Source organism: Chrysemys picta, chromosome 4 (genome assembly GCF_011386835.1).
Source record: "Chrysemys picta bellii isolate R12L10 chromosome 4, ASM1138683v2, whole genome shotgun sequence".
Taxonomy (NCBI): Eukaryota; Metazoa; Chordata; order Testudines; family Emydidae; genus Chrysemys; species Chrysemys picta.
In genome coordinates this window covers 145,471,639-145,490,153 of record NC_088794.1, presented here as the reverse complement: position 1 = coordinate 145,490,153, position 18,515 = coordinate 145,471,639, and the positions used below count along the sequence as shown (strand labels likewise).

At 38.3% G+C, this 18,515-nt stretch overlaps 1 protein-coding gene across 4 annotated transcripts in view; it reads left to right on the top strand.

Annotated features, from left to right (window-relative positions):
- PELI2 (pellino E3 ubiquitin protein ligase family member 2) overlaps positions 1-18,251 on the top strand; it is a 107,565-nt gene extending 89,314 nt beyond the window's left edge. For all 4 annotated transcript variants that reach the window (XM_005295507.4, XM_042841336.2, XM_042841334.2 and 1 more), the window contains 4 exons: positions 233-334; positions 8,605-8,802; positions 9,564-9,752; positions 12,138-18,251. In XM_005295507.4, coding sequence (XP_005295564.1) covers positions 233-334; positions 8,605-8,802; positions 9,564-9,752; positions 12,138-12,704 — 1,056 coding nt within the window. In that variant the 3' untranslated portion in view covers positions 12,705-18,251. The remainder of the gene's footprint in view (positions 1-232; positions 335-8,604; positions 8,803-9,563; positions 9,753-12,137) is intronic.
- Positions 18,252-18,515: the final 264 nt, after the last annotated feature.

Genomic DNA, 18,515 nt, shown 5'->3' with positions numbered 1-18,515 from the left:
GAAAATATATAGGGAGCAAACAGATACAGTTCTTGAATCAGAAAAGCCATTGTAAGAACTAAGGGGTTTTGTTTGTGTATCGATTTACTCAGCTTTGTAATAGAATGTTGTAGTACACTGTTCTTTTTCCTGATTATTGTCAGGTGTTTATATAGTGAAATGAGTCTGATTATAATGTTTAGCAGTAAACTTATGTGCAATGGAAATATCTTTTTGTTCTCTTATTCAACAGGCCATCAGCTGTAAAGGTCAGCACAGTATCTCTTATACGTTATCCAGAAACCAGACAGTTGTAGTGGAGTATACACATGATAAAGATACAGATATGTTTCAGGTAAGACTCTGCTTATTAAAATAGTACACTTGTTATGCAGCCTCTGCAAGCAATCCCACTTATACTCTTTCTTAAGTGTTACCTTTGTGCTATAGAAGTCTCATGACCATATTTAGAGTTGCTCTTCCTATTGATCTTTTTAACCAGAGCCAGTATCTGTTAAACATCCTTACCCTTCCACCACTGTTTATTTTCCATACGGATACCATAGCAGCTGTAAAAATGGCACATGCAATGTATTTGGGAGCATTAAGAAACACTAAGGCCCAGAATACAACTAGAGTTAGAGGGGTTAGAGTAGAAAGGGAGTAGTTGGTAGCAGGAGATGGGAGAAGGAAGGGAGAGGCAGGAGCAAAACGGGGGCAGAAGACGGTGGGGCAAGGAATAGGAACATGGGGGAGAGCCAGGGATGAGAACTATGCCTTAAAGGAGGCAGGGGTCCTATGGACAAAATATGTGATCTTGTAATTAAAGACTGCATCATAATGCGTATAAACAAGGACGCTGAATTGAGGATGCACAGGCAGCCTTATTTCTGGCATTGTCTAACTTTTGAGTGCTTGACTTTGCAACAGTAACATTCTCTTAACGTAGGTTATTTTTTAATGTCATTTTTAGGGCTGTCGATTAATCGCAGTTAACTCATGTGATTAACTCAAAAAAATTAATCGCAGATTTAATCGCACTGTTAAACAATAGAATGCCAATTGAAATTTATTAAATATTTTGGATGTTTTTCTACATTTTCAAATATATTGATTTCAGTTACAACACAGAATACAGAGTGTACACTGCTCACTTTATATTATTTTTATTACCAATATTTGCACTGTAAAAATGATAAACAAAAGAAATAGTATTTTTCAGTTCACCTCATGCAAGTACTGTAGTGCAATCTCTTTATCGTGAAAGTGCAACTTACAAATGTAGATTTTTTTTTTTGTTACATGGTTTTGTTTTTGAGTGCAGTTATGTAAAACTTTAGAGCCTGCAAGTCCACTCAGTCCTACTTCTTGTTCAGCCAATCGCTAAGACAAACAAGTTTGTTTACATTTACGGGAGATAATGCTGCCCGCTTCTTATTTACAATGCCACCTGAAAGTAAGAACAGACATTCGCATGGCACTTTAGTAGCCGGCATTGCAAGGTATTTACATGCCAGATCTGCTAAGCTTTCGTATGCCCCTTCATGCTTCAGCCACCATTCCAGAGGATATTCTTCCATGCTCATTAAAAAAATGTGTTAATTAAATTTGTGACTGAACTTCTTGAGGCAGAATTGTATGTCTCCTACTCTGTGTTTTACCTGCATTCTGCCATATATTTCATGTTATAGCAGTCTCGGATGATGACCCAGCATGTTGTTCGTTTTAAGCACACTTTCACTGCAGATTTGACAAAACGCAAAGAAGGTACCAATGTGAAATTTCTAAAGATAGCTACAGCACTTGACCGAATATTTAAACATCTGAAGTGCCTTCCAAAATCTGATCGGGACGGGGTTTGGAGCATGCTTTCAGAAGTCTTAAAAGAGCAACACTCCAATGCGGAAACTACAGAACCCGAACCACCAAAAAAGAAAATCAACCTTCTGTTGGTGGCATCTGACTCAGATGATGAAAATGAACATGCATTGGTCTGCACTGCTTTGCATTGTTATCAGGCAGAACCCATCATCAGCATGGACGCATCAGTGGGCAGCATTATCTCCTGCAAATGTAAACAAACTTGTTTATCTGAGCGATTGGCTGAACAAGAAGTAGGAATGTGTGGACTTTGTTTTATTTTTGAATGCAGTTATTTTTTGCGCATAATTCTATATTTGTAAATTCAACTTTCATGATAAAGATTGCACTACAGTACTTGTATGAGGTGAATTTAAAAATACTATTTCTTTTGTTTTACAGTGCAAATATTTATAATAAAAAATATACAGTTAGCACTGTACACTTTGTATTCTGTGTTGTAATTGAAATCAACATATTTGAAAATGTGGAAAACATCCAAAAATACTTACATAAATAGTATTCTATTATTAACAGTGCGATTAATTACTTTTTTTAATCGCTTGACAGCCCTAGTAATTATATCTAAAAAAAGAATTTCTGTACATAGGATCACTAGGCTGAGGAAAAAAACTTGCACAATCTTTTCTTGTCAAGGCCACACACGTTCATCTTAACAGTAATTAAATCATCCTACTTTGAGTTATTAAACGCCTTTGTTCAGTCTGTAGCACTTAAGTGTTCAGCACTTGGTTTTCTTTCTGTTGACACAATGAGGAGAGGAAACGGCCTAACTATCCAAATGTAAATACCCTCTGCTCCAATCATTTTCTATTCTTGCTCCATCTAAAGTTCTCCCAGGGGAATCTAGTGATGCATGAATTCTTATTACTTCCATTTAGTGATTAACGAGAAGTGTAGTTTTTGCTATAGTCTTGCTTAATGTACTTTCATGCCATAGCAAATAAACATTGCCCATTATGAATAAATTGAAATGGAAGAATGGGCTTTTCCACGAAAACTAATAAAACAGGAAAATATTACTGAGATGTATTGTTCTGGGTTTTTGTCCACAGATCCAGCCATAGGTTACAGTGCAGTACAGTTTTTCCATTTTTATTTTCTCTCACTTTGGTGGATCTCAACAGTGAATTTTTTTTACAAACAAAATCAGGCCTTTCTTGACAGCTGGAGCTGGAATTTTCCCATTATCAATAATAATGCAGAAAAGGCAGAAATGTTCAATATTTCTGTTCTATGTTTGGAAAAAAACAGATTTAGTCATATCATATACCACTCTTTCCATTGTACTAGGATCGCAGTAGGATGTTAGACCTTTTAAAATCAGCAGGTCAAAATAACTTACATCCAGGAGTTTTCAAAGATCTGGCTCACGTGCTCATTGGACTGTTAATGTTGATTTTCAATGAAGAGTACGTCCACACTAAAGGCAGTGTGTAGAGTGCAGACACTGTGCACCCAGCTAGCAAAGGTATAAATAGCAGTGTGGATGGTGAGACACAGCTTTTGAGCTTACACAGAGCGCTTGAACAAGCTTGTCTCTCTCGAACAAAAGTTGGTCAATAAAGATATTCCCTCACCCACCTTCTCTCTCTAAAGGAGTTTAATACAGTTAATGCCATCAGTATGGATTTATGGAAAATAGATCCTGTCAAACGAACCTGGTATCTTTTTTTGATGAGATTATAAGTTTGGTTGATAAATATAATAGTGTTGACATAATATACTTAGTCTTCTGTAGGGCATTTGACTTGGTACCACACAACATTTTGATCAAAAAACTAGAGAGAAAAAATTAACCTGGAATTCATTAAATGGATTAAATGCTGGGTAACTGATCAGTCTCAAAATGTAATTGTAAATGGGGACTCATCATTAAGTAGGTGTGTTTTTATCACCTTCCGCGGGTGGTAATTGGTCCTGCTACTTGGTGTCGGGGCAGGACATGAGGGTGAGAAAGTGAAGGGTATGGAGCATAAGCATGTACAGCTGTTTCCCAGGCACAGTTCGGAGGCAGGCCGGCTGCAGGTTACGCAGCCGACTCAGCTGGTGTGGAAGGTGCAGCTGGGGAGGCTCATGGGGCAGGGGCCCAATGTTGAGGTTCGGATCCATTGTAGAGGCAGCCCTACTTTGGCTGAGGATTTGCCTCACAATGGCAATCTTGCAGAGCCTGCTGTCCCCTCTGTGACGGGTTCGGTCACAGAGATCCCCTTAGGACTGTCACCTGATGTGCTGAGACTTCCTCTGAGCCTGTTTTCTCTGCCAGTTTGGGCCTCCAGAACCCTGCCTTGTTGAATCAGACACGCCAGTCTGCTCCAACACAGACCCAGGGTCTGAACCACATGCCCCAAAGCTGCAGACTTAACTGAAAACAGCTTAAGAAGTGCTCCTGTCTCCAGCACCCAGACACCCAACTCCCAATGGGATCCAAACCCCAAATAAATCCGTTTTACTCTGTATAAAGCTTATACAGGGTAAACTCACAAATTGTCCGCCCTCTATAATACTGATAGAGAGAGATGCACAGCTCTTTGCTCGCCCAGGTATTAATTACTTACTCTGGGTTAATTAATAAGCAAAAAGTGGTTTAACAGCTGGAAGAAATATAGTGGGAAACACTTGTAGTAAGCAAACAACTTATATAGTTGTCTGATGCCCCTTTAAGTAGATCTACAAGTGTGTTACATTTTATAGCATTTGACTGATCTCTGCATCACTATGCAAAATCATAGACTAGAGTGTCTTGATGACTTCCAATATTCATGTGCCGTTGATAAGAAAAGGCACAATCTAAGATAACTTCTGAGCCTTCAACATGTGCTAAAAGTTTGTTGGGAAATCTGTCAAAGCTACCATCGAATCAGGACCAAGTTTAACCTTTATATGCAGGTTACTGAAACTGTTGAGTTTTTTTCATATTAAAGCAAAATAAAGCTAATTAGCTTCAGCATGACTGAGGTGAGTCCTTTCTCAAGAAGCTGACCAGATGCTTCACTGAGGCTACTTAAAATCAAACACATTGAGATACAAGTACATAGCCAATCTTCATAACTTAAAATACAAAAATGATACACACATACTGAGAGCATAATCATAACCAGCAAATTACAACCTTTCCATAGACACCCCACTTGACCTCCTCTGTATAAGATCTGGTGCAACCATAGGACCCTGGTTGCAACAATGATCTCTACGGTCTCAGTTCATGGCAATAATGTCACACGTACTATAAAGCAATGATGACCCTGAATGTATTTGAGTATGAAGGCTTTATTTTTCAGAGTAGAGCAATACTTCCGATATTCTGTTTAAAGTAGTAGGGTCAAATTCTCTTCCGTTATCATTGAGTAAAATTCCATTAGTCAATGGGTCTTCGCTTGTTTACATCATCAGAGAATTTGGCCCACCATCTTCAAAGACAGGTTTCAGAGTAGCAGCTGCGTTAGTCTGTATCCGCAAAAAGAACAGGAGTACTTGTGGCACCTTAGAGACTAACAAATTTATTTCAGCGTAAGCTTTCGTGGGCTACAGCCCACTTCATCGGATGCATGTAGTGGAAAATACAGTAGGAAGATATATACACACAGAGAACATGAAACAATGGGTGTTACCATACACACTATAAGGAGAGTGATCAGTTAAGGTGAGCTATTATCAGCTCCTACTGTATTTTCCACTACATGCATCCACAAGTACTCCTGTTCTTTTTGCGGATACAGACTAACACGGCTGCTACTCTGAATTCAGCGTTACAGTACAGCAGTGTTTGTAGCCCCCAGCATGTTTCATGTATGTGTCCCAAACTATATCCTATATCTCTCTAAATAAGAGCTCATAAAGTATTAAAACAAAATCGAAGCAACAATCTGCAAACTGATACTTAGTAGCATGACCTTCCAAAATAAAGATACTGGGTGGGGGAACTAAATCTTTCAGAGAAATGGTAATGAAATCCAGAACCTTTCACCTCTAAATTGGTAGTTCAAATCATGACTGAGGTGACCCTCACATTGCTATGGTTTGAATTAAGGGGGAACAGATTCTGAATCTGTAACACTTTCTGAAGTCAGGCAGGAATTTGACCGATCTGTTGCTACTGTGCAACAATGGTACCTTTTAACAGGAATTCCATAGGGAGGTAAATACAAGTCCGTTGGAAATAGGATTTCAAGGGAGGTACAGTTAATGGAGCATTCTATAATATTTTTTATTTGACTTTTTTTTAAAGCAGCACAAACTGTGACACATCCAACTTTGTGTACTTAATTTTTACTGTCTGTTTTGTGCATTCTATTAAAAATCTTACATTCTCTGAAAAGTTGAAGTGAATAGTTTTGGTTAGACTGATGAGTACTTTCATTATTTCTATGTGGTTTTGCTTTAGCAAATTTACTAAATTCTGAAAGCAATCTGGAGCTAGGGCAGGGGAAATCCTCGCTTGCTTTTATATTAATATGTTAAAATGTCAGGTTCAGCATGTATTTGTGGGTTTGCTGCATAGTTTGATATTCTAGAGTAAGCAGGGTTTTACAAATGGGATTGCTTTTTGTATCATTGCTACAGGTTCATTTGATAGGGTGAATATTAACAGTGTCATATATTTGCTTAATTCTTGAAGAGCTTTTCTTCTCTATTTGTATAGACAGAGTGGATTTATAGGGGGGATGTTTTAGAGATTGGCTCTTTTTTACCCGCAGAGATGTTTATGCACATGATGAATCCATATGTGTTCCCATTGCTGGCCTTTGAAGTGCAAGTAAGCTACACAGATTGTATCCTCCTAACAAAACTTTTTAAAGATCTTCATTGAGAAGTTCTTAGCTTACATATAAATGAGGAGGAGTACTTGTGGCACCTTAGAGACTAACAAATTTATTTGAGCATAAGCTTTCATGGGCTACAGCCCACTTCATCAGATGCATAGAATGGAACATATAGTAAGAAGATATATACACACACACACACACACACACACAGAGAACATGAAAAGGTGAAAGTTGCCATACCAACTCTAAGAGGCTAATTAATTAAGATGAGCTATTATCAGCAGGAGAAAAAAAATTTTGTAGTGATAATCAAGATGGCCCATTCCAGGCAATTGACAAGAAGGTGTGAGGATACTTAACATGGGGAAATAGATTCAGTTTGTGTAATGACCCAGCCACTCCCAGTCTCTATTCAAGCCCAAGTTAATGGTATCTAGTTTGCAAATTAATTCTAGTTCAGCAGTTTCTCATTGGAGTCTGTTTTTGAAGCTTCAGAAAAGCTTCGAATTAAACTAGAATTAATTAACTATATGTTACTATATGTTCCATTCTATGCATCTGATGAAGTGGCTGTAGCTCACAAAAGCTTATGCTCAAATAAATCTGTTAGTCTCTAAGGTGCCACAAGTACTCCTGTTCTTTTTGCGGATACAGGCTGCTACTCTGAAACCTGTCATATAAATGAGGGTTCTTGGAATTAAACTACATTGGCATACAAAATATTTATAATTTTATTTTGGTTAGCAGCAGGTCACAAGGCATCTGTTCAGAAGTACTTTAAATTCCTTTTTTTTTTGTTTCTAACCTATAACTACCTGATTACTGTCCAGAGTGGTGTAACATTACTTGCATATAGAAGTACTAGTACCAGCTCAGTGTTGTGTCTGCACCTTTGTTCGATAGTCAGATCCCTTTGTCCATTTTATAATTTGCGATTCCAAATGCACAGTTGTTCCTTGTTTTAGAATTGTTTTATAGATGTGGGGGGAAAGTTTTAAATGCTTAGGACTCTTTGAGAGATTTGTTCCTTATCTCAGCTGCTTTATTTTTCTCAGAGTAAGTGCTTAATACAAAAAGTGTTATTTAAAATGTCTTGCATAAGTACAGGGGAAGGCAACATATGGCACGCGAGCTGATTTTCAGTGGCACTCACACTGCCCGGGTTCTGGCCACTGGTCCGGGGGGCTCTGCATTTTAATTTAATTTTAAATGAAGCTTCTTAAACATTTTAAAAACCTTATTTACTTTACATACAACAATAGTTTAGTTATATATTATAGACTTGTAGAAAGAGACCTTCTAAAAACGTTAAAATCTATGACTGGCATGCGAAACCTTAAATGAGAGTGAATAAATGAAGACTCGGCACACCACTTCGGAAAGGTTGCTGACCCCTGCTCTAGTACATCTGGCCAAATGAGTATCCTGTCCTGAGAATTTTATGTATAAGACTTACAAAATGCAATGATATCTAAAATATGAATTAGACTCTCATTTTCTGTGAAGATATATTTTTAAAACTGCTGTTTTGGTCTAAAAACATGTTTTAATTTCATGGCAGTTTTAAAATGACAGTCGTTCTTTAACTTTTTATTTATCTGAATGTAGGCGTATAGTATTTATTTGCAGAGAGGGGGGTATGAAACACAGCAGTAACCAACATTTTCACACTGCTAGCCAAAATCTCCCCTCCCCTTTTAAATAAAATTAATATGCTTCAGATTTGCCGGTACATACACAGCCATAGCAGTTTTATCAAATGAAAAGCTCTCTTGCTATGAAAATGGTGAATTTTTGCCAAGGGCAAATTTGTGAAAATATGACAGTCCAGAACAGGAATTTCACCTTTCAGACAGGTGGTTGGCAGAGTATGGATAATTGATGTGATCAAAATTAACTTTGTCAAAATGGTAGCATTGATGTTTCTGTGCGGTATATTTAGAGAGCTGTATATCAAGTGCATTTTGAATTTTTGCAGGTTGGGAGATCAACAGAAAGCCCTATAGACTTTGTAGTAACAGATACAATTTCTGGCAGTCAAAACAATGATGAAACTCAGATCACACAAAGCACCATATCCAGGTTTGCATGCAGGATTGTCTGCGATAGGAATGCACCGTATACAGCAAGGATTTTTGCAGCAGGATTTGACTCTTCTAAAAACATATTTCTTGGAGTAAGTACTATTGATCGCTATGTTATCTACAAGCAAAAATAGCCTCTATGCCATATGACTGATCTTAAAAAAAAAAAAAAAAAAAGCACAAGAATTTGCTTATTACAAATTGTGTATATTGTCATTGACTTTGGTGCCTAGGTTTATTAAAACCTTGGTAATTCTATTATTTGAAAAATGTATGGGAACTTCAAATTTATTGCCACTCTGTGAAATCTTCACAGTGCCTTCTACCTATCTTTAATATCAGAGTCTAAATTAAGTGGCCTCTTTTTTTGTTGTTGAAAAGACTGGCGGCAGCTCTTCAGGGCGCAACATGAGTTCTGACGAGGCATTCACCATTAATTAGACTTACAGAGGGATTGTTTTGGCTATATGAGTGCTAGCTACCAAGGAAAGATACAACAGCCACCCAGTACAAGCCACAGTAAACACTGTAATTTATATAAACTATAGTGGTTAACAGCATCTTCATGATTTAAGTGTTAGCTGATATGTCTGTAAAGCCAACAGTGATTGCACAAGCATCTCATGTGTGACGTTTGGTTTATTGAGTTAGAAGTAACAATTTTCTGCAAAAGTTTAAATACTGGTTAAAAATGTGCAGCTAAATCTCTTGCTGCTTTGAAAATATCACCCACCAGCCTTAGAATTCACCAACAGTGTTCTTCACCCTTATAAACACTAACTGTGCTGGTGAAATACTCTTGAGGCTTTGAAAGTAAAAGCCTTCTTTCCCATTGTTGTGGTGTTACATCTAGGAAAAAGCAGCAAAATGGAAAAATCCTGATGGGCACATGGATGGATTAACAACCAATGGCGTTCTGGTCATGCATCCAAAAGGAGGGTTTACCGAAGAGTCTAAACCTGGAGTGTGGCGGGAAATCTCTGTCTGTGGTGATGTATATACTCTACGAGAAACCAGATCTGCTCAACAAAGGGGGAAGCTAGTAAGTTGAAAGTGCACAGTTATTCAAAACCAAAGTACTACTAACATAGGAAATCCTCTTTTTTCTGGCACTGAGAAGTGTGATAGTAGAGGTGTGGAGTACATGAAGTACAGTATTGTTTGAGCATTGTCACACCTAGCACTGGGGTAGGGGATCACTGAGCACACACACACAGACAGACAGAGATAGAAGAGCCAGGGAGGGTCCCTTATGGGAGATCTGAGCAGGTTACTGAGTCAGTCCTGAGAAGTGAGCTCTACTGCTCCTCCTCCAACTGCCTAAAGACCCCCAAGAGGCCTGGCTGTTGTTTGATCTACTAGCAGGGAGAGGGAAAGAGAGCAGGGTCCCCATACTACCACCAGGCCCTTTGAGGGGAGGGGTTTGCACATCTCAACATCTATTCTGGTTTTTTTGCTACAGTGCTCTCCTTTCCAGCTCCTCATCTGTCTCTTCCTTCCTTTTTTCGAAGGAGGGGTCAGATGTAACTATTCAGCCATCAAGCTGTTAGACTCTGAGGATTGGGGCAAGTGTAGGTGATGATTTTCCAGCCCCCACTCATCCATTTTCAACCTCACGTTTTTTCTTACTGGGCGACCCATTTTTCCCCTCCTCCCCACTCTATGGCCACACTCCTACTGCGTCTTCCAACTTTGGGGCTCAAGAGATTTTTTCTGCACCCTTTCCCTCCCCACCCTCCTTCGCTGACTGTTATGGATATCTGGAGGAGACAACTGATGCTCCCTTTCTGGGTTGCTTAGGACTGCAGCTTTTAGAAGCAGGAGTCCTACCCTTCTGAGTAGGCACTTGTTGTTCCTCCAGGTATTCCTACCTCTTGCAACGACGCATTGACTTATTAATTCTAGTTTGGTTGTAACTGATATAAAAAGGGAGAGCACCATATCCTGGGCTGTGAGTTCCTTTGCTATGTTCAAAAATACAATGACAGAATAGAATTATACACTGTTAGCAAAACACCTTTAGTGCTGCTGAAGAAAAGCGGTTCTAGAATAAGTAAGTCTCCTCTTCCACAGATAAAACAACTTGCCTTCTTATTGTAAATAAAATTACACGGCATACTAGTTAGTACTGCTGTGAGCAATATTCTTTGAGTGAATTCATAAAAATGAATCCACCAAGTTTGCAATGTGTTCAGTCCATGATACCAAGAGACCTTTCCCTTTTCTGTTTGTAAAGAATTCTCTGACTCCTCATTTGATGAGCTTCTGTTCTGATCACTGAACTTCGTACCTGTAGCACTTGCTGTAAATTACCTTTTATCAATAGATTATTGTATCGTTATCTAGGGTTTTTATAGGGATGATTTACTGTTCTTAATCCACAAATTTGGGCTAAATTAATATATCAAATGTGATCACTCCTCCTGCCAGCCACACTTATTGAAGTGCTCTGTTTAATATCCAGGATATTTATTTGATATGACAGTACTGGATGTTCCACCCCTTAACAATGTGTAAAGCTGATGCTGGTTAATTATATACTTCTCAGTCCTGAGAAGCAGTCTGTTCTCAGTTAATGTCACACACACATTTTAATGTGCATTCATCATTTCAAGGGTGGTACCAACAGCGCAAGTTGCCTATATGTTTGTGACATTAAAACAAATTAGAGAAAGCTGCACCGAAGCTGCTGTTTTGTTTAGTATATTCTCTCAAAATGTTGCATAATCACCTGCTTTCATTCAGAAGAGAAAATGAGAAGTTTTAGACAGTAAATCTTATGCTGTAGTTTGCACACAATGCCTGTTTATACACTAAGAGCCTGATTTTTCAGAAGAGCGGAGTGCCTTCAGCTTCTATAGACTTCAATATGAGTAATAGGTGCTCCTCACTTCTAAAAATTGGGGACTAAGATTTAGCTGTCAGTTACTTTTATGCTCTAGTATAAAACTTACAAAAGTATTTGTGAATTTGGCTAGCATTGGTATCTGCAATATAAAATGTCACTTGCCCGCCCAAACAAAGGAAGCAAAATGCAACAGAAAGCTCTGAAGGAGTGATACAGCTGACTATCTGGTACACAACTCAGAATGAAGGAGTGGGAACTCTGTAAATCCTGTCAGAACTGTCTGTAAGTAAAACAGACAACCATAGAGAGAATCCATGCTAGAGAGAGACCCAGGGAAGATCCATACCAGAAGATGAGAAAGAAAGAGACATGGTAGGTAGGAGAGAGACCCCCACATCAAAGGGGTAGTGGGGGAGGGGAGGATAATTTCCGGAGAAGTTATTTGTAAACAGTCTGAGGATTTTACCAGAGGATTGTGGGAGTGAATGGTATATGTTGAGGAAGAGGAGTCATTCAAAGAATTAGCTAAGTTGTCTGTAAAAGATCCATCTCAAATTTATGTCTGTGTTGTACCTCTAGGTAGAAAATGAGACCAACATCCTACAAGATGGCTCTCTCATTGACCTGTGTGGAGCCACTCTTCTGTGGAGAACAGCAGATGGTCTGTTTCACACACCGACTCAGAAACATATTGAAGCTTTGCGACAGGAGATAAATGCCGCTAGGCCACAGTGTCCTGTTGGGCTGAATACTTTAGCGTTTCCCAGCATTAACCGTAAAGATGTGGTAGAAGAGAAACAGCCTTGGGCTTACCTTAGCTGTGGTCACGTTCATGGCTATCACAACTGGGGACATCGCAGTGACACAGAAGCCAATGAGCGCGAGTGTCCTATGTGCAGAACCGTTGGTCCCTATGTGCCTCTTTGGCTTGGTTGCGAGGCAGGGTTTTATGTGGATGCTGGTCCTCCAACTTATGCTTTCACCCCTTGTGGACATGTGTGCTCTGAGAAATCTGCAAAATACTGGTCTCAAATCCCACTGCCTCATGGTACTCATGCATTTCATGCTTCTTGCCCTTTTTGTGCAGCACAGCTGACTGGGGAACACAACTGCGTCAAACTAATTTTTCAGGGTCCAATTGACTGATGCCATTTTACAAAGGATCACAATAACATTTTCTTTAACAATTTACTGTGAAGATTTTGCCACTAACTCTAGATTTTACCTTTTTATAATACTGTTATTACTGGGGAGGTGGGGGGGTAAGGGGCCTGACGGGGGATGAAATGGGGATACATTGATACCTGGAACTTGACAGATATCAGTGGTGTTGCATGCTCATCAGCGGCATATTCATGAAGTCTTCTTGATCAAATTGTAGTATGTTTGTAATAATCTTTCTATTAGTACCCTCGATCAGAAAAAAAGTCAATGATTTTTTTTTAATCTTGGATTTTTTAATGGAAATTTTTTTCTTCTAAACTTTGACAAGCCTTTAAAAACCTATTTTTTCAAATCTAGAAGGATCATACAGAATGTAATTTGTCTTTAATTTGCAATATAATTAACTTGAATAGTTTCTCAAAGAGTTAATATGGAATGTGTGGGCAAACATAGGTGAATGTTAACTAGACACAACTATCAATTTGGATCATACGTGAAAGGTTAGCTGCATAAATTGTAGCATATAAATGCTATTAAATTACCTGTTATGATATAATGCAGTTGGCCAAAAAGGCATCAAGGATTACTTGAAACTGGGGAATTCCTGTTTGCTTTGATTTCCTTTCAGTGTAGTGAATATCCAGTGTTCATGAAATACAGTATATGGTTGATTTTTTTTTAACCTGCATTTTGTGAAATTGAATTACTTTTACACATGTAAAGTTGTTTATACCTTTTTAAAGAGAGAGTTTCTGTATATTTGTAGTCCTGCCTTTGCTTTCTTTCTGCTTAATGTGGCTTGCCGTTGCTGCTCACCTTGCATGCCTGGAACTACTGGGTTAATTAAGATGAAGCAACCCTTTAAGAATTGCATTAATGAAGGGGTAGCACTGCAGCAATAGAAAATAGGTTTAGGTGCTGTTATACACCTAAATCCAGCAAGGCATTCTAAGCACATGCTTAACTTTAAGCACATCATTAGCCCTTTTGACTTCAGTTGGGCTTAAGTGCTTGGCTGGATTGGGGCCATGCTGTCTTCTTTTGAAATCAAAAAGTGATTAAAAATAAGCTACTGGTTTTTTTAAGCTCACTTACATGATACTAGCCAAAATGCTATGAAGAGAGCATCCTTCCATAATTTAACTGTAGTTTTTGTTTGACTTACTGCCATCTTTTCTTGCATTTTTGAGAAGTGCTGGAATCTATTTTTATTTAAAATGTTTGCAAATCAAACAGAATTCAAATGTAATCATTAAATACACACAATAGAGTAGATTGTTCATCTGCAGTAGATAATCTGAAATTCCTGATTTTTAAGAGAAGAAATAGGTGTTTACTAGGGAAATAATTAAATCGGGATTTCATGAGAGATCTACCATCTCACTCTGCCAGCTTCATTTGGTTGAGAATAATAATAATTCTTGATCCTTGCTCTCTGTAATCTAGGTATCTGAGGTATCAGTCTATCCAAGTTGAAAGACTTTGGGAGAAAATCAACAAAAGGTGAAACTGACTATTCAAAACTCAGTTCTGTTAAAGTGATTACCATATCACTTGAAATTTGCTATATTTGTGCCCTTTGTATAAATATATAATTTATATGATTTTAATATATTGTGTATATACTTGAATTGGCCTGTTCATATTTCGGTTGTCAAATTGTTTTATAGTTAACCTTATAAACATTTAAAATGTCCCTTGCCTATGGTGGTGGGACGTATTATTTTGTCTGCTGCTGTTTAATATAATTTTGCTGTGTAAAAAAGTTTGGCATTTTAATAATTTGAAAATAGCTTTACTTCTATTTTTAAACTTTATTTTCGTTTTGCCGTAAAAGGTAGTATTCATTCTGCAGCATTCCCTGTACAAATTCCAAATTGTACAGTTTGCTTGTCTCACTCACTGGTTGGAAAGGGGACAAATCTTGTTAGTCTAGAACTATACACTTCTTCCTAGTGCCTTTTCAGTGAGATCCTTTTGTGATTCCATGTTCCAAGTCCTTCCACAAGGCAACATTGTGGTTAATGTTCTACCAAGAAGGACAGCCCAACCAGACAGAAAAAAAATGCCGTTAGCCTTCATTTCTCTGCCATGGTTTGTGGCATAAACATAAGGGTGTAGCTGTCTCTTCCCTTCCCTAGCTGTCTTCAGTATAAATTCCTCAGGTTCCACTTGCATTCTGCAGCATTTGTTCTACTTAGCATATACCTCATCTGTGAGAAGCAGACTCCACCCTGTTCTGTTGAACCGTCCCTGTTAGCTAGAGAGCTTTTGTCATGAGAGAGGCCACAAAATCAAACTTTCAGGAAATGTACATTGTTGTCTCAAGGTCACAAGATGTAACGCTTGGCAGTAGAGATTAACAGTGGTAGTCAGAGCCCTAGATTTTGAGACCTTTTGCACTCACAGGACTACAATATGCTTCACATCCCTGAGAGAGTAACTATTTTGGCAAGCAGCAAGTGTAGTCTCCCCATGAGAGTTAATGGACTGTAGTCATAAAAGTTCCCAGGCACCTCCATACCAAGCCTCTTTACGTTCCTCCTTCGCCATTATAATCTAGATATGGGAGCTGATGTCCCCCCACCTTGCCCAATCACATACACCTGTACAAAGTGGGTGTAAAATGCTACAGTTTTGCACACTCACCTTGCCATGGTGTAAATGACTCCTTAGGTGCAAGACTGTGGAGTTTCAGGCCTGTGATTTTCAGCTGCGGAGATATCACTTGAAAGACTATGTCCAAACTCTCTATTCCCATCCGGCTTGGATTAGCACAAGAAATGCTGCAAGAAGGGAAATAGTGTCTTACCAGTGAAACCAACTTCTAGAAGTTCATTTGTATAAATCCAGGTACTTTCCCACTGACCAGTAGTTGGAATCAGAGGGAGTCTCTTTCTCTTCTCTCTCTCCCCTCCCCCCCCCCATCCCCTTTCATTGCTTTGGAATTAAATTGGGGGGAAATCAGGTTTTCTGAATTAATGAAATTGTTCTGTATCTCTGATACATACATACAAAGGAATTTGCAGAAAATTCATCTTTAGACAGAAAAATGTTCTTTTATTTAATGATTTAAATGACCATCCTGTCAGTGCTTTTGCATATCCCTCAACAAAAATCAGCAATAATGATAGTGTTCCATAAGTAATATTTTTACCAGTTACTCCATCAGTTTCATTTGAATGAGTCAAAGCTGTTTGAAGCTCAATTCTACTTAAAGTTTTTTTTTTTTTAGTCTCTGCTTCTCAGTTCTTGTATGCTGCAACTCTCACATTCTCCTTTTTTCAGGCAGTTTTTTGGAAGGAGGGCTAAAGTCTACACTGAAGACTCAGTATTAAGTTGTCTGTTCTTGAATTGTGGTCCAAATTAAGCAAAATCTTTTAGTACAGTAATTCATATTAATTATGCCTCAGTATTTAATTATGAAGTATGGTACCTTTGTGCCTCAGAGTAGCCTGGCATAGATAGTTAGAGAAGAAGTTCTTTGGGACGTGGGTGGAAAGAAGGAGAAAGCCATTAACAAACGACTGGCTCTATTAAGAGCAACAAACCGATTCTGACGCAAAACAGGACATAAACATGTTTATAGCCATTTTGATTTTCATGCATCTCTTGGTTGATTTTCCAAACTTGTTTAACTTATTACATAGTCAAAAATTGAAGAGAATCCTTTTTATAGACAGGTCCAACCAAGTTTTATTTTCACTTCATTAAGAAAAAAACCTTGACACTCTTGTTGCTGCTTTATGGGTTGGGGGAGGGATTTTTTTGTACTCTTTATTTCTGACTCTGGAATTTAAGAATCCTGTTTAGAATATGGCCAGAAAGCAGAGGGGGTGGGAGTGGGATGCTGCCTAATCTTCCTATTTAAATAACTCAGTATTTTTGAGAGACTACATAGTGTCTTTATATAATTATTTTATATATTTACACACACAAACATACTAAAATAGCCAAGCCATGACTATTGGTTTGAGCTTTGATAGCTCTCTGTTTGGGGCTGCTGCAGCAGCAAAGTTACTTCCTTGCCCACAATTTTTTAAAGGCTTAAGCATACTACGGGAAATGGAACTTCTTCAAAATAGAGCCCTACAAGAGAAATCCACTTTTATCTCCGATGTTGATAAGCCTTGACATTAAATTCTAGTGCAGAAGGCCAGCCAAAAAGAATTCATCATCTGGCCATCATCATTGCTAATGGAAGGCACTGAGATGCATTCCAGCTTGGTAACAAAGCTGTCTCTGATACAGAACTGCTTTGCCGCGTCTCCGACTTATATTAAAGGTGAGAGCTGCAAATGGCAATTTAAAACAAGATTTGTGCCCCTTTTTGATTCTCTCTGATGGTTACAAAAGATTGAGAGGATTTACTCCATATGAGCAATGTCAAGTCTTGTCTTCCCCAATTTTGTGGATGACTCTGATGCCAGGTGGGAGCTCTCACCCATTAATTGAAGTACAGAAGTGTTGAACCTAAAACACTTAAGGGAAAGAAAGTTGTCTTTAAGCACTTGAGTTTGAGATATTAAAAAAGCCAAATAGTTTGAAATATTCTGGCTAAAGTCTCTTCCTCTGTCTGATGCTCAGTTTACAGCTTTTTGTGGTATTTTAATTCCTCTTGTTCTCCATTCATATAATTACAGGGTAGACAGTGCAAGAAAACCAGTGTGTTTTGTGGAGGGGTGGTGTTTTAAAAAACAAACCCTTTCAGGATTGCTTGATCACAAAGAAGCAAAGAGGGGCACGGACTTCTCTCTCTTGGCAATTCGTTAATTCCCATTTATAATGGTTTGCATTGTAAGTAGTCCCCAAAGCTGGTACTAGGAAAAGTGAAGGGTATTCATTCAGGATCAATTTCTGACCTCCTTACACAAACAAAACTTGTACCCAGATTCTGTGGTCCTTATGCAAGCAAATTCGCATTGACTTCAGCATTAGTTTTGTTCTTGAAAAGACCACAGTATCTGGCCTTTTGTTCCTATAGATGGGGGCTGGGGTATATAATATTACTTTCAGCGCTAGTTAGAGAAAGACATGCCATCTTTGTTTTGCTAGCAGCAGAGCAAAAGTATAAATTGCTGGGACGACAAACAGAAGTTACTTTGAAGAAAGCAGTAGCTCTCAAATCACTTTATTTTTAATGAGACATATTTATACTTTCCAGATGGGCAGTTAACCTTCACCACGTACCTTGTGTTCCTTTGCATCATGGGTAACGGATGGATAAAGATGTGCATTGTGTTGCACTTTCATCAGACACATTGCTAAATAGGTATACTTACACGGGCTCTTGGCTTGTAACACAGCTGTAGAAAGTCTCATTTGAACAGCAAGCCCAGTATCAAGGGGAAGTGGCTATGTTTACCTTATACAGTGTTACCAGTTGTTAAATTTTCAGGATATATTTGTAAACCAATCTTTTATATGCCATGTGCAATGGATTCAAAAATTATTTCTTCACTGTTGTACCTGTGGAAGTACAAGCCATTTTACAGGAAAAACTTCAAAAATATTAAAATGTTATCTCAATATTGACTTTGAGTCCTTTAATTATTTTTTTCCTCCAGGTTGTCAGTGGAATGTAACTTTCAGTTCCAAAAAAAGTTACTAAAGTCAACATAAGAAATCAAAACTCCCTGGCTGAGAACTTCTGTGCAGACAAGTTTAATAGGGTGTATTCAGTGTGAATGCTCTAAAATTTCAGTTAATCTACTTTTTGTCCCTTGTTTAAACTGAACTTTTCTTGTGCTTTCAATGCCAGCTGCCTTCTTGTGGTGTTAACATCATTGCTAA